The 15,951-nt window shown below is 40.6% G+C and overlaps 1 protein-coding gene across 1 annotated transcript in view; it reads left to right on the plus strand.

The window, feature by feature from the left end:
• ank1b (ankyrin 1, erythrocytic b) overlaps nt 1-15,951 on the plus strand; it is an 83,752-nt gene that overhangs the window by 43,542 nt on the left and 24,259 nt on the right. The window contains exons 5-29 of the mRNA XM_030742023.1: nt 592-690; nt 1,222-1,407; nt 1,634-1,732; nt 1,891-1,989; nt 2,095-2,193; nt 3,095-3,292; nt 3,670-3,768; nt 4,016-4,114; nt 4,468-4,566; nt 4,716-4,913; nt 5,222-5,320; nt 5,559-5,657; nt 5,894-6,091; nt 6,254-6,352; nt 6,677-6,775; nt 6,869-6,967; nt 7,957-8,049; nt 8,198-8,270; nt 9,823-9,946; nt 10,183-10,246; nt 10,855-10,967; nt 12,453-12,677; nt 12,933-13,087; nt 13,336-13,547; nt 14,818-15,022. Coding sequence (XP_030597883.1) covers nt 592-690; nt 1,222-1,407; nt 1,634-1,732; nt 1,891-1,989; nt 2,095-2,193; nt 3,095-3,292; nt 3,670-3,768; nt 4,016-4,114; nt 4,468-4,566; nt 4,716-4,913; nt 5,222-5,320; nt 5,559-5,657; nt 5,894-6,091; nt 6,254-6,352; nt 6,677-6,775; nt 6,869-6,967; nt 7,957-8,049; nt 8,198-8,270; nt 9,823-9,946; nt 10,183-10,246; nt 10,855-10,967; nt 12,453-12,677; nt 12,933-13,087; nt 13,336-13,547; nt 14,818-15,022 — 3,232 coding nt within the window. The remainder of the gene's footprint in view (nt 1-591; nt 691-1,221; nt 1,408-1,633; nt 1,733-1,890; nt 1,990-2,094; nt 2,194-3,094; nt 3,293-3,669; nt 3,769-4,015; nt 4,115-4,467; nt 4,567-4,715; nt 4,914-5,221; nt 5,321-5,558; nt 5,658-5,893; nt 6,092-6,253; nt 6,353-6,676; nt 6,776-6,868; nt 6,968-7,956; nt 8,050-8,197; nt 8,271-9,822; nt 9,947-10,182; nt 10,247-10,854; nt 10,968-12,452; nt 12,678-12,932; nt 13,088-13,335; nt 13,548-14,817; nt 15,023-15,951) is intronic.

The following is a 15,951-nucleotide window of genomic DNA, read 5'->3' on the forward strand; positions in this document are numbered from 1 at the left end:
TGTATATTTATATATAGTATCTGCACTGATCAGAATCAGAATCAGAATCAGAATCAGAAGGTTTTATTGCCATATGGGTGAACAGGTTCACAGCATTAGGAAATTGCTGCGGTACTTCGTGCTTACAGAAAAAAAACAAATAAGTATAAAAACTATAAGACAATATACAAGTATACAAATTGCAAATATACAGAGATATTAGAGCTATAACTATAGCACAATATTACAAAATTACAAAATATACAGTGCAGAGACTAATTAAAAGATAAAAGAATGTAGACTATATTCCACTAATATGTACATCAGTGCAATCAGACAGGTGCATAGACATAGGGTCATCAGCGTTTGTGGAGGGTGGTGGTAACAGTCTTAGGGTGTAAACGTGTGTATGCTTGAGTCCTATGAAAGACAAACAATTAAAACCCCTGAAGGCAAAATGAGGATGCTTTTAAAATTTTTGTTCAGTAGTAACCGTATGTATGTAGATGTGTTTTTGTTTTCTGACACCACTACTTGCAGTAACAGGCAGATGCCCATATTTTATGTGTTTTTGTATTAGTAACTTTACATAATGTATTTACACCCCAACAGAAAGGCTTCAGTCCTCTCTACATGGCAGCACAGGAGAACCATTTAGAGGTGGTCAAATTTCTGCTGGAAAATGGTGCCAATCAAAGTCTCCCAACTGAGGTATGTGTCTTTAAACAAGCTGCTTAATTAGTGGGGGCTTCCTGAAAAAAAAAACCACACACACTCTTGATGGGTATTTATTTATTCATCATGTATGTTTCATGAAAGATACTATCAGAAACTGTTGTGTGATGTTTAGAGTAGTCAATAATGCTGCGAAAGAGACACAGAGTAGCAAGGTGAAACACTTACACATCAGAGGAATTTGAAAAAAATCCTCTTATGAAGTAGTTTTGTCTATACCTAAGTCTTAGAATCTTATTTTAATCTTTATTTAAGATATTAACACCACAGCAGCAATAGTTCCTTAGCCTCTCCTGTGCCTTTTGATAGGTGACAGCACCTTTTCTGGCACCTATCAATACACACATTTGAATCAGTGTGCTGCACACTGTTTTCAGTGTAAGAGTCCTACAAACAAAATACTTGCAGTCTATTTTTAGGACCAAAAAAGTGGTTCGTCCTTTAATTAACCTCCTCTTCTTTTTCCCTCTTCTCTGTTTCTCTTCTACTCACTGTCCCCTCCCTCAGGATGGCTTTACTCCCCTTGCTGTCGCCCTCCAGCAGGGCCACGAAAATGTGGTGGCACTGCTCATCAACTACGGCACCAAGGGCAAGGTCCGCCTCCCTGCACTGCACATCGCTGCAAGAAATGACGACACGCGCACCGCTGCTGTCCTCCTGCAGAACGACCCCAACCCCGATGTTCTTAGCAAGGTATGCATCCACTGAGAATGTGTAAACTAAAGAGCTGGTTCGTTTGCAATATGAGAAACGGTGTTGCATGAGCATAAAAGGAAGGAATGAGGAAATTCTTTCAATAAAAAACAAATGTTCTGTAAATTGTTTTGCCTTGCAGGCTTGTTTTTAATTGTAAAATTCCTTATTTAAACTCTGCTTGCATATTCTTGGCATCTCTCTCTCTCTCTCTCTCGCTCTTCAGACTGGTTTCACACCTCTGCATATTGCAGCTCACTATGAAAACATGAGTGTAGCCCAGCTGCTGCTAAACAGAGGAGCGAATGTAAACTTTACCCCCAAGGTCAGTTTAATATGATAAAAGAGATCTGCATATATGCACACAAAAGCTTTTAATATATAGATACAATAGCTGGGATATAAGCGATGCCATGATTACACAGTACTGTGATGAACTGATGAATCATAGAACCAACTTATTTGTTGCCTTTGATTCCTTAGAATGGCATCACACCCCTTCACATAGCCTCTAGGAGGGGCAATGTAATGATGGTCAGACTACTGCTTGACAGAGGAGCACAGATTGATGCCAAAACTAAGGTACTGTACCTTTCAGCTACAACTTAACGTCTTTTACATTTCTTAATATGCACTTTATGATGTTTGTTGTTTATCTAATTTTTCTTAACACTCCTCTCATTCTAGGATGAGCTGACTCCTCTCCACTGTGCAGCTAGGAATGGTCATGTTCGCATTATTGAGATCCTGCTAGAACACGGTGCTCCCATCCAGGCTAAAACCAAGGTAGATGGATTTTATGAATCACTATGGCTGATCCGAGAAGTGGAATGAAAGTTGGTAGAAGCGGGACAGAACAAATGTGTGTGGATGAGCGGGAGGAAGGTCTAACAGTTAAGCTGCAAGGAGTAGATTTAGCGAAGGTAGATGAATAGACCTGCCCTGGGGTCAACCATCCAAAGCAACAGACAGTGCACAAGAGAGGTGAAGAAGAGAGTGCAGGCAGGGTGGAGTGGATGGAGGCAAGTGTCAGGGGTGATTTGTGACAGAAGGTTAGCAACAAGAGTGAAAGGGAAGGTTTAAAAGGTTCATGGATGTGGTGAAGGAGGACATGAAGAAGGTTGGTGTGACAGAGGAGGATACTGGGGATAGGGTGTTATGGCGGCAGATGATCCACTGTGGCAGTAGCAGTCACACACCAGCAACAGCAGAAAAAAGATGAAGCAATCACTATGGCTGTCTGTTTTGTCATTGTGGAGTCTTTTTCAATAAGCTTAGCTACTGAGAAAATTCCACAATCAGTCAGTCAATGACAACTTACAATTTGTCTTTTTTTTTTTCATGAGAAACTCTGATCAGAGTTTCAAAAGCCCTGGATGTGCAAATATTATTGTTGCATTATTATAATTACCTGCTAGTATTTTACATTGACATTGTCTCCTATAGTAAATGAATTAGAAAGTACACTCAGAGCATTTTCTACTAGTCTCATTCACCTATTCACACAGAGCTTTTATTCTATGCATTTAAGCACTTTGTCTAATCTTTGCATGTGCATACTCGCACTTCCGTGATCAGGGGCAACTTGGGGTTCAGTACCTTGCAAAACCACCAACCTTGTAGTTAGCAGACAATCTGCTGTACCTCCTGAGCTACGGTTACCCCATCTTGTAATTCTCTCCTACAGAACGGTCTGTCCCCCATCCACATGGCAGCTCAGGGGGATCACATGGACTGTGTCAGGCAGCTACTCCAGTACAATGCTGAGATTGATGATATCACACTAGACCATTTAACTCCTCTTCATGTAGCAGCCCACTGTGGTCACCATCGCATGGCCAAAGTTCTCCTGGACAAGGGGGCCAAAGCCAATGCACGGGCTCTGGTGAGTAACTGATCATTTCTATTAAATTACTGTGGAAAGTTTAAGGCAATCAGTGTAATCTTTATGGCATTCCTCCATTCTGGAATCTTATGTTGGCGAGGAAGTAATTGTAGCAGTAATTTTAGTATAAAGCTTTTTGATGCCCTTTGCTTTTGAAAGGTGAAATAAACTTGGGTCACTTTGCTTTGTCTTCATTATAGTTGTTGAGGGTTTATCAAACTTCTAAATTATTAAAAAAAAAACAAAAAAAACCCATTTTACAGTCATTTTTATTTGAAAATATACAGCCCATGTGTGGACCGAAAGGTCAAAAGCTTCAGGACTGTGATTTATTTGTGAACTTTTTTTTTTTTTTTAACTTTTTTTTGTGTTTGCAGAATGGCTTCACACCTTTGCATATTGCTTGCAAGAAGAACCACATGCGGTCCATGGACCTGCTGCTTAAGCACTCTGCTTCCTTAGAAGCTGTCACAGAGGTACGCTGCTGTAACCATAAAGGAGTCTGAAAATTAAGAAATATTCACCCTGATGTGCAAGTTTTCACCCTGAGTTTTTTATTGTAACAGAGCTAATAATGCTATCCTAAGCTACCTATATTGCTGGCACCGTCATTGATAGTAATCCACGTAGGCCAGTCAGAGGTAGTTAATGAGCTTGAATGTAGCCTGACTTATTTATAATGCATATGTTTTGATGTGCTTTCTTCTCTGTATTTGTTCACAGTCTGGTCTCACTCCTCTTCATGTAGCAGCATTCATGGGCCATCTGAACATAGTGAAAAACCTGCTCCAAAGAGGGGCTTCACCCAATGCTTCCAATGTGGTGAGAACCGCTTTTCTTATCTCAGAACAAAACAAGTTGAATCCAGCTGAAAAAGGAATAAAGTCAGTCCATTATAGAACTGTTTTACTGAATGCATATTAATTAATTAACTACCAGATCACTGAAATTAAAAGACTAATCTGAACCTGGCCTTTAGTACAAAGAAGGTGGATTAAAACAAGATTTAGACTAAAAAAGATTTGACTAAAAAAAATATATGTTTGATTTCTGTCAAAACATTTTAAACCTATCAATAAATAAATGTTAAACCTTTCATTGTCCAGTTGCAATTATATACGCATTTTGTATGCTATTTTGTCATTTGAGTAACTGCCTGTATTTATCTACATCAGAAAGTGGAGACTCCCCTCCATATGGCCTCCAGAGCAGGACACTGTGAAGTTGCTCAGTTCCTGCTGCAGAACGCAGCACAAGTGGATGCCAAGGCTAAGGTACCAGCTGAGTAGTTTTACCTTATTCACACTCAAAACTCAATGCATAGCTCTTGAGGAAGTCACTGCATCCTTTTAAGCTGTCACAGAAGTTGGTTGGTAATGAAATACAATGATACACAACTAAACTCAGTGTCCTTTGTGTCCAGGATGACCAGACACCTCTACACTGTGCAGCCCGTATGGGCCACAAGGAGCTTGTCAAGCTGCTCCTTGAGCACAAGGCCAGCCCTGACTCAGCTACAACTGCAGGTCACACACCCTTACACATCGCAGCACGGGAAGGACATGTCCAAACCATTCGGATATTATTGGATGCTGGAGCGGAGCAAATAAAGATGACAAAGGTAAAATCGGAATCAGGATTGATGCTCAGTTAGTGCAGACTGTGTTTTACTGTTAACTAAGCCATTTCTGGCAAAGGGTGACCTTTGAGGCTACTTTTAACTTTTGATTTCTGTTCTGTTTTATGCTGAATTATAATAATAGTAAAGGTGTTTACATTGAGTGATATGTCTGTTAGATATAAGCACAAATAGTTACATATAGTAAAACCCCATATTCAAAAACATTATGGTGTACGGTTGCAACTGAATGTTTGAGAAACAGATCAGTGTGGGGTTTTTTTTTTTCTTCTTCTTCTTCTTTTGAGCAGAAAGGTTTCACTCCCCTCCACGTGGCCTCTAAATATGGAAAGGTAGATGTGGCTGAACTCCTTCTTGAAAGAGGAGCCAATCCAAATGCAGCTGGGAAGGTGAGCCGGTCTGCACTTTTGTTCACAACTCTTGACAAGACTGTGAGGAGCAGTTCAACCTGAAAGCTTGACCCCACTGAGTTAATTTTGCTTTAAGCTGATTGATAGATTACCATGGTATGTGTTTCATATATACGTGTTTCTGTGTGTTTTGGGGTTTTTTTGTGTATGTGTGTGCGTCTGTGGGTTATATATGTCTACATGCGTATGCGTATGTGTGTGTGTTTGTGGTTAACAGAACGGTCTGACACCCCTTCATGTGGCCGTCCACCACAACAACCTGGATGTTGTTAAACTCCTGGTCAGCAAGGGAGGATCTGCACACAGCACTGCTCGAGTAAGAAGTTCACATAAGTGTGTGTACATACAGGCAGGCCAGCATAACCTGCTAATCCATGACTGACAAACTTACAAAACAGGCTAAATGAGAGTGATTCTCAAGCATACATTAACTTACACAGGAAACGTTGTAATCGCAAGTGCTCTCTCTCACAATAGCATTAAAGTTTTATGCTGGAAGAATAGCGCTGTCTGCTTTTTTGTGTGTCTGCATGTCCTTGTTTCTCTCCACAGAATGGATACACTCCCCTTCACATAGCAGCCAAGCAGAACCAGATGGAGGTGGCCAGTTGTCTTCTTCAGAATGGGGCATCACCTAATGCTGAGTCCCTCCAGGGCATCACACCTCTACACCTGGCTTCACAGGAGGGACGGCCTGACATGGTGGCTCTGCTCATTTCCAAACAGGCCAACGTAAATCTAGGAAACAAGGTGCAATATTAGAACTGACCAAATCTATCAATCCTAAAGAGTGATGTTCAATTCCTGTAGTTTTCTGTGTGTGTGTTGTAATTATTAGATTAATATACTATTCAAGCAGTAGATAAACTACTGTTTGAAAAAAAATTTCATTCTCCTGGTCATTCTTTCCAGAATGGACTGACTCCTCTGCATCTCGTGGCTCAGGAAGGTCACGTGGGCATCGCAGACACATTGGTCAAACAGGGCGCCTCTGTCTACGCCGCTTCACGGGTAAGTGACATCACCTCCACTGGTACACATACTTCATGAAAATATTCCTAAAAACCAACAGAAGCTCAGCTGAGAATGAATAAGCATACAGTGAGTTGGAGTTGTTCAGTTTCTTTATTATACAGTATACATTAATAACTATTTCATATATATTGTGTTTTATAGATGTCTCATCTTGTTTGAAGTTTGCTGCTTTTTTTGTCTTTATATTTTCTTGTGCTCCAAATGACTTGACACATATTTACACAATATTTAGAGGCCTAATTAGGGGGTATCACTAAATCAACTAAACAACAGCTTGCTGCTTCTTTCTCTTTGTCTCAGATGGGCTACACACCCCTTCATGTGGCCTGTCATTATGGCAACATCAAGATGGTGAAGTTCCTTCTGCAGCAGCAAGCTCACGTGAACGCGAAGACCAGGGTAAAATTCTTCATCTGCATTCTTTTTAATCATATTTTGTTTCTTCTTTTGTCCATCTAAGCTTCCTCTTTTTTTTTTTCTTTTTTGCTCCAGATGGGCTACACCCCTCTGCACCAGGCAGCCCAGCAGGGCCACACAGATATTGTTACACTTTTGCTGAAACATGGAGCCCAACCCAATGAGATTACCTCGGTGAGACGCTTTTATGAATCCCTTCCTTGCTCAGCAGTTTTCCTGTGGGAACATAAATGTGATAACAAATTAAGAAATTGCCCTTTAATGGAATTGCTGGCAGTAGATTGGGTCAGATAATGTCATTGTGTCCTGTATCTGACTAAACACTATAAACTTTCCTGTCCCGTTACGAACTTTCTTTCTACATACAGAATGTAGAGATTGCAGTCAAGACCGTTTTTTACTCTTTTAGTTGGTGTGACTCTCATTGCAAGATTTTGGTTTTTGAGTTCCCCAACCAAAACTCCAAATATACCACTGCGTTTATCTGTGTTTTGACTTAATGCATCATGTGCAGATTCATTCTCTTTAGCTCCTGTAAGCTTTATCACGTCTTGATATGATCAAAGATAATATCAGAAGCATGTTATGGATGTGTACAGTCATTTGAAAAACAGTTTCTTACAGGATCCAGTGCAGTCTAGAACCACCTTTAGCAGCACTAACTTGAAGTAATAGTTTTTATCAGTCTCTGCTTCAGTTCGTCGAGGTTTGCGGACATTCGTTTATGCGCCACAGCATTTTAATCCGGTTGAGGTCATACTGTTGTAGATTTGCTGCTGTGCTTGGGATCGTTGTCCTGTTTCATGACCCAGTTTTGGCCAAGCTTTAGCAGTCAGACAGATGGCCTTACATTCTAAAATACTTTGGTATACAGAAGATTGTGGTATTGTGTCTGCATATACCTGAATGCTCAAGACCAGCAAACTGTCAAAACTTCTCCTCTTACAGAGATGGTCACATGTGCTAATTGTCAGTTAATCAAGTGCATTTAATTATCAGCACCTGGTTGCTACTTACCTTCTTAATTCTTCTGGAAGCAGTAAGGGTGTACTTAGTTTTCCACAGAAAATTTTGAAATTGTGTGTTTTTTTTCTACAAAATAATAAAGTGCACAACATCTGCGGAAATGTTTTTAGTAACGTTTATCATCTGTCTCTGTATAGAATGGAACGTCTCCCCTGGGCATTGCTAAGCGGCTGGGTTACATCTCTGTCATTGATGTGCTCAAGCTGGTAACCGAGGAGTCGGTTTCTGCGGTGAGCATGGTTCACCCGCTTACACCAATACACGAAGAAGAAACCTAGACGCACCATGATCAGATGTTCACTTGGTTAACGCTCGTTCCTTAATCAGATTTGGCTCCCTCACTGCTTTCAAATTAATTCCTGTTTTGGTACTCCACAGATCACGACAGAGAAGCATCGGATGAGTTTCCCTGAAACCGTAGATGAGATTTTGGATGTTTCAGAGGATGAAGGTAGGCTATCTGATTCAATTATGTTAAAAACATCCACTGTGCAGCTTTGGTAATTAACTTTCAGCTCTGATTTTGGTAGAAGACGACTGCATGGGAAATACACAGACATATCGAAGTACATGTATATGTGCGACTGTTTATAACACCTTTTTCCATTTGTCTTGTAGGGGTTGCCCAGCTAACGTTAGGTAGGATTGCGTCTGTATCTCTGCCTTGTCCAGTCCGGTGGCTCATGAACTTGTGCCTTCATTGCAGTTGCACTTTCTCATTTTCTCTGTGTGTCACTAATTGTCTTTCTAATCAGTTCTACTCTTGACTCCAGCCCTGTTTGTTCTCTATTTTCTCTGTCTTATATTTATTCTCTCCAATGTCCCTTCTTGTTCAGAGATTTCTTTTTTTTTTTAAAAAAAGTCTGTTTTTCATCAGCATGTAATCACAACATTTTCCTTTTACCAGCACATATCTGGTCACGGACCTATCATTGACAGAACTCCAGTATTTCTGCATTTAAAGAGATAAATGGCTCCCTTCCAGTGCAGCACTGCTGTTTGTCCTGTCTTTTACAGTGCAATTGATCCATAAGATGATTAAACACATACTGTGCCACACAGCTGTGGCACTTTCCTACAAACAGCTCGCACAGCTGCTGTTTACGCAGTCATCGTTCTGCTTTAAGGAACCTCAAAATGAAACCAAATTCTAATCTTTTCAACACATTTTGGAAACATTCCATAAGTTTCATTTTTGCACTGTTTTGTTGTTCTTATAAATGTTTAATTTTATTACTTTTTTCTTCTTTTTTTGGTTTTGTTTTCTTGAACAGCTTATACGAATGGGTGCAAAATTGTCTGTCTTGTGAAGATGTTTATAGTTTACTCTTGTTGTTATGATTATTATTTTAGTATCATTCCTATTTAATAATTAAGGTATTTTCTCCTACACAGAAACAACCATCACCACATGTGATTTCATCTTTAATGGGCATGCTCACTAAAAAAGCTGTCACCAGGTGCCTTGCAGTTTGCTGTCCATGCAGTGTCCTAAACTGTGTTGATATTCACTGTCTTACCAATCCTCTTCTTTCACTACTTTGGTTTCCATCAGCTCTGGTTGTTGTTGGTTTGACTCCATTGCTTGGACTAAAATGTTTGAAACTGCTTTGTGGCCATTTTTTTCTGTGGTTTGGTGAAGGGATGGGAAGGATGGTGGAGTAACAATTCCTCTTTTCATCTAAGGATTAAATCAATTAACATTATTTAAATTTGAAGCGGAGAGCTCAACATTTTAGGACCATTTCTCGTAAAATACATTTTGAAACAAGTTGCAAATATTGAAATGAAATTCAATTCATTGGGAGAATTTTTCTTTGGTTAAGAAACATCTTAGAATTGGGATTGGAACAAGTTTACCCCATATTCCCCTGGTGTCATCCTTTTCTCTCTTAATTCCTTATGTGCTCCTTGCAACCTGTTCCTTACCACTTATTTTTCTCTTTGCTCCTTTTCCGCCTTCCTTCTAATTTTTTTTTACTTTTTTAAAATTTTGCCCACAGGAGACGAGTTGCTGGGGATGGATGGAGCACGCTATTTGAAGCTCGATGATTTTAAGGACCAGGATGATGACTTTCTCTCCCCAAAGAAGACCCTCAGAGACTTTGAGGGCGGCACGGGCACCACGTAAGTCAGTCGCAGTGTCTCGTGACGAGGGGTCTGTATGTAAAAAAATACCTAATATAACATTATTGAAAATGAAATTTGAGCTGGTGATTAAATTGCTGACATTGTTCAATTAGCTTTGCCTTAGATTATGAGAAGCAGCAGAATGAGTTCATGTGATTTTATTGAAATTTCTACTGCAGTCATATTCAGCCACGGCTTCACATCTTACCTTATTCCTACCTCCTCCTCTACAGGCCGTATTCACCTGCCATTCCCAGGATTCCCTGTGTGTCACCAGAGACAGTTATGCTGGATCAGGTGTGGTTAACTTGTGACTAAGTGTGGTTTTGTTAGCATTTGTTACTTTATCCTATTCTTCCTGAGATCAGAAAAGGTGTTTGGATGCATTTTTAATCTCTCCGAGTTATTTGGGATTAGTTGGACCTGATGATTATATAAACTAAGTTTCCTCTTTGAACAGGAAATCGTTACTTTGTTCTATAGTTGTTACGTACTTAAAAAAAAATACTCATATATGGGGACTATTGGTTTATTTTATTTACTTACTTAACAAAATGTAAAATATATTATTGGGCAGAATGAAGTGTAAGGTACAAAAAAGCCAAAGGATCAGGATCTCAGGAAGCTTTTGATGAAGAGTATTTTGAAACCTCACCAACTTACAATATTAATAAGTGTTCTGACTTTTGTTCATACCTCTTTTCTTCTTTTCATATTGTCTTCTCTCTCTGCCTGTTTTTGTCTCTTTTTTTCTTTTTCTTTTTTTTTCTCTGTCACTATTTCTTTCTTTCTATCTCGATCCTTCCCTCCCACTTTTCTCTGGCTTAATCTTTTCAGTCATGGATGTTTTACTGCCTCAATTTCTCACTGCCTTTCTTTCTTTCTGTCTCCCTCCCTGACCTCAGCACACCCCCGTCCCCTTGCCAAAAGAGTATGATGAAGATTCTCTTATCCCAAGTAGTCCGGCTACTGAGACTTCAGACAATGTCAGCCCTGTAGCAAGCCCTATTCACACTGGGTGAGTTATTATAACATTTTGCTGCCTGATAAGCCACATTTTTTAAATTAGATTTATGTTAAATTGCATCAGTCATTAATGCTGCTTGCACAGCTTTTGGCAGACTCTGTAAAATGACTGGTTTTACAAATGTATTTACAAAAATACATCATGCATAGAAAAAAGTGGAGATGAAGTAAGTGGAAAATAAGTACTGGTAAACAAATAGCTGAATTTTGACGCAGGTAACTGAAAAATGTTGCTTTATTTAAAACCCGTTCTGATGCTTTTTCATGATTAAATTGTAATTCCTAAAGAGAAAAAAAAAAACAGCAGATTTCTGAGCAGGAAGTCCTATTCACAAACTCTACAGCCTGGATTAACCACTTCACAGATGTTGGCTGAGTGTAGATGGAAGAACAGGTTGTCCAGGAGCTGCAGGGTTGGATGTTCAGTGTGGAGGTGGATCTGTATGAGAAACTCAAACATTGCTTTCTCAAATGTTAGCAAATTGTCAGCCACTGAATAGACATCAAAAGCATATTCTGATTTGTCATCTACTTTCCTCTTAATCTGACCATAATTTTCAAAATTGCTGAAACTCTAGTGTCAATAATACTTGTAACCAGTGACTGATCCCAAAAGCTCATCAGGAAAGAGTCTACTGAGTGCTAATTCATGTGTGAAGTGGCATCTTATACAGTACTGATAGACTTCTATAAAGTCGCCCCCTGCTGGCCAGTTGAAGTAATGCGGGTTTAAGGCTATTTCGCAGTGGGTGAATGAGAGGCTAAACAAACTAAAGTGTTTAGTAAACTATTAAGAAAAAGGCATACATAAGTTGAGTCCATTTACATTTTAATGTTATCACATCAAGACACCAGTGATGCCAAAAGATTAGTAGTGGTTGTATTGATTATCAGTGATGATCAGAATGAACTTCAGACAATCCAGATTATAGGTGTGGGGATCTTATTTTTACAGAGACTGTATTCCAGCAAGCTCCAATAGACTTAATAATAATACACTTAAGTCTGCAAAGTCATAATTTACTGTATGTGTAGCTCAGTGATTCGGCTTTTGAAAAAGTGAGTGTGAAAAGATGAATTCACACATCTGTATTAAGTCGCTTTTATAATGCAGGACCGAACAGAATGGCCTCTATTTCAAAGCTTTTCACATCATTTTTGCTGAGCGTTGCAATCACGCAGATCACCCGTTCTCTCCTGTCGTATCCTGACAAGCAAATGAAAAGAGCCAGCAGTCAGCTGATGTCTTTATGAATAGCATAAAGCATGAACAGGCGAAGCAGATCAATTGAAAACACTGCTGAATAAACAGCAAATGACTAATCCTTTCCTGTCTCATACAGCTGCAGGAGTTCCCTCAGGAAGGTCCAGTCAGTTTTTTAATGCTTTGTTTCTGTTGTGTTTTTATTTACTGCCTAATGTGTTTTGATGAAATAAAGTTTAACGGTAGTTAAATTAATGTCCCTGTTTGACTCAGCTTCCTGGTGAGTTTCATGGTAGACGCTCGAGGAGGCTCCATGCGAGGCAGCAGACACCACGGCCTGCGAGTGATTATCCCTCCTCGAACCTGTGCTGCGCCAACACGTATCACCTGCCGTCTCGTTAAACCCCAGAAACTGACCACACCCCCTCCGCTAGTGGAGGGGGAGGGCCTCGCTAGCCGGATCATCTCCCTGGGGCCGTCCAGTATGCAATTCCTTGGGTAAGTCAATTTTTTATTTGGTTTATTTACTGTGTTTGACTGTCATAAGTCACATGTATTTACAGTCACAGCAAAATACTTTTGTGTGTATTTGTGTATGCCTTTATGTATATTTATGTGTGTAGCTCTCAACTGTCTTTTATTATTTTATTGTTTTTATTTACATTTTCTACAGGATCCCAACTCATATGGAAGCAGGTTAGTACAGACGGATGAAGGAACACATTTTTATATGTTTTCTTGTTTCGTTCACAGACCTGTGATAGTAGAAATCCCCCACTTTGCATCACTGGGACGAGGAGACAGAGAACTCGTGGTTCTCCGCAGTGAGAACGGCTCAGTTTGGAAGGAGCATCGCAACCGCTATGGCGACGAAGTGCTGGAAACTATTCTAAATGGCATGGATGAAGGTCAGTGGGATGGTAATGGATGTCCCCTGTCCAGGACACCTTGAGTGGCAGCAGATAAGTCAGTATTAATCTTAGTATGTCCCTGAAGTTACAGAAGACAAGCATAGGAGAACACAGAAATGGCCTCAGCAGCATCAGAAAAACGTTCCCCATTAAGCATTCATTTAAGACTGGAAGTTTCAGCTATCCTTCCCCTCTTTTTGTTTCCTCTTCTCTCTATTCCTCTCTTCTTTTTCACTTTAACATAGACTTGGAGAGTCAAGAGGAGCTGGAGAAGAAGAGGATCCGTCGAATCATCTCCACTGACTTCCCCCTCTACTTTGCAGTAGTGTCTCGCATACAGCAGGAGAGTGATCTCATCGGTCCGGAGGGCGGTCGGCTGACCAGCAAGCTGGTGCCCCAAGTTGAGGCCATCTTTCCGGAGACTGCTGTCACCAAGAGAGTGAGGCTAGGACTGCAGGTAAGAAAGATGAGTTTGAAGACTCAAAAACATAAGAACAGATTTTTGAAAAAAAAAAGGAGTCTTCAGCTCAACAGTCTGTTCCAACGTGTTTGTCTGTGGCCTCAGTTTTTGTTTGCTGCTTTGACAGATTTCATGTCATGAATTTGATCTTCTGTCTGTTTGACCAATGAGTCTGAATATGTAGGAATTTTGCTATCAGTCATGGAGACCTGATGCGCGTGATGTAGACAGATTGATTTATTTCAGTATTACGAACCTTGATACCTCAAGGAAGTTCACCACTTGTCATTTGAGCTATTGCATCAAGTAGTAAATCCATCTTTCATTCAGTATTTTGTGATGTAGCATCAGTTAGGACTTTAGAGAGGTTATTATTATTACTATTGTAAATCATGTACATTTTTAGAGTGCACTTCCTGTAGTATTTTTTTTCCATCACAATAAATTTGCTTTGGTTTATTCAGCAAACAATAAATGTACTTCGCTGAAACAGAGCCATAACAAACAGTGGTATCTAACCTATAGAGAGAATATTTTTAAATCTTTGACCACTGACTGTAAGAATCTCATTGATAGAATAGGTTTAATATACAAAACCAAATATGTTGTAGTATAAAATTCACAAAATTTACTCGCTTATACACGTGACCTAAGGAGCACCTCTGGTGTCCTGCCAGACGGGAAATTTTGGCAAATGTGTGGCTGGCTGTTACTCATCCAGACCTCTGCAGACACTGGCACACACTCCTGCTGACTGATCTCTTTTCACACTACGCCTCCACTTGGCTTTGTTTTCCATGACAGAAAGATTATGAAGGATTATGGCTTCCTCATTTCTGTTGCTTGGTCACTTCAGTGTACATTGTTTACATCGCTTACATTGTTTGTCATGGCACTGATGTTATGTGAGTCGGTTGCACGAGTTCAGCTTTGCCTTATGCTGGTCTGTTTTCCTTTTTATCCAGCCATTCGTCACTCCTCAGTTCCCTGATTTAAGTTGTGAGCCACACTGACCGAGCTGATGCACTGATCTGAGTTTATGAATTTGTTGCATGTGTGAGTATGGCTGGGAGTTTGATGTTGTGCTGCTCTGTTTTGTTTTGTTTTTTAATTATTTTCCTGCCTATGTACTATCCTTTTGGACCGTATCTTATGTTTTATTTGTTCTTGAGTTTATCTTTCTCATTTTTCATGCACGCAGCCTTTTCTTTCTGTCTTTTTGTCACATTCTCAGTGTCCTTTTTTGTCCTTACCACTTTAACATCAGGCACAACCAATCCCTGACGAACTGCTGACCAGACAGCTTGGTAACCAGGCAACCTTCAGCCCAGTGGTCACCATCGAACCCAGGCGACGCAAATTTCACCGCCCAATCGGATTGCGCATTCCTTTACCACCATCCTGGAGAGAGAGTCCCCGTGATGCTGGCGAGGGTGATACCACCAGCTTGCGCCTCCTCTGCAGTGTCATCGGTAGGAAGATAGCCTGGGCTAAAATTCAGTCAGAGTCAGAAATTTAGGATGACCATCTCACAATGTGACTGCTCAAGCAGCATAAAATGATGTGCACCTTGTTAGATGGAAATAAAACACGTGCAACAAAATGTTTGAAATTCCAGTCAAGACTGTGGAAGTTATGCCCTCCATCTGTTATAACTGAGCCAAGGAGAATGCAGTAAGGTGGCAAACAGCAGAGGAACAACAGCTGTGCATCTTGGCCCTGATTAAATTGGTTTTATCATTATAAAAACAATTTAATGCACATGGCAGCAGACTAGATGTCCTGCCCAAGTTTATCAGATCCATGCCACATAGTGTGCAGTTGTAGGAGTCGGTGGAAGGAGACACGAGCAGGTATGTAGTCTCAGCTTTATTCGGTAAACTCACAACAAGCTAGAACTCAAAATATAACTGCCTGCAAAAGGAGGAGTCAAGCCCTTTTATTCCAGGCCTCTCTCTCCCGCCTTTTCCAGATCTATTCCGGTCTCTCTCTTCGCAATAAGAGCTTGGGGCATTCTGGTGTGAAATGTGCATATATGTGGCCACCACACAGGCCCCCCCCTGAACACACAGAATGGCAAACAATACAATAATAAAAACAGCAACCATTTTCAACTCAACATAGCAAAAATAAAATACCACATCAAGAGTATCTCCTAGGGGGTTTAACAAGGCGGCCGCTACGGCTGTGCTTGGCGACCGCAGGTGGTGAAAACGAGGGAGGGGCATAGCCCCGACTACGGCGAGACTGCCCCCTCGCAGGGGAAAAAACAGCAGCTGGGGGCAGGTCCTCCGAGTGAGGCATAGAAACGGGAGGACGACCGCGGCGCGGAGGTTGGGCCAACTCAATAGGACCATCTGGAAACATGTGAGCAGGCTTAAGGCGATCCACCGAAACCCGC

The sequence above is a fragment of the Archocentrus centrarchus genome, chromosome 12 (genome assembly GCF_007364275.1).
Source record: "Archocentrus centrarchus isolate MPI-CPG fArcCen1 chromosome 12, fArcCen1, whole genome shotgun sequence".
In the NCBI taxonomy this organism is placed as follows: Eukaryota; Metazoa; Chordata; class Actinopteri; order Cichliformes; family Cichlidae; genus Archocentrus; species Archocentrus centrarchus.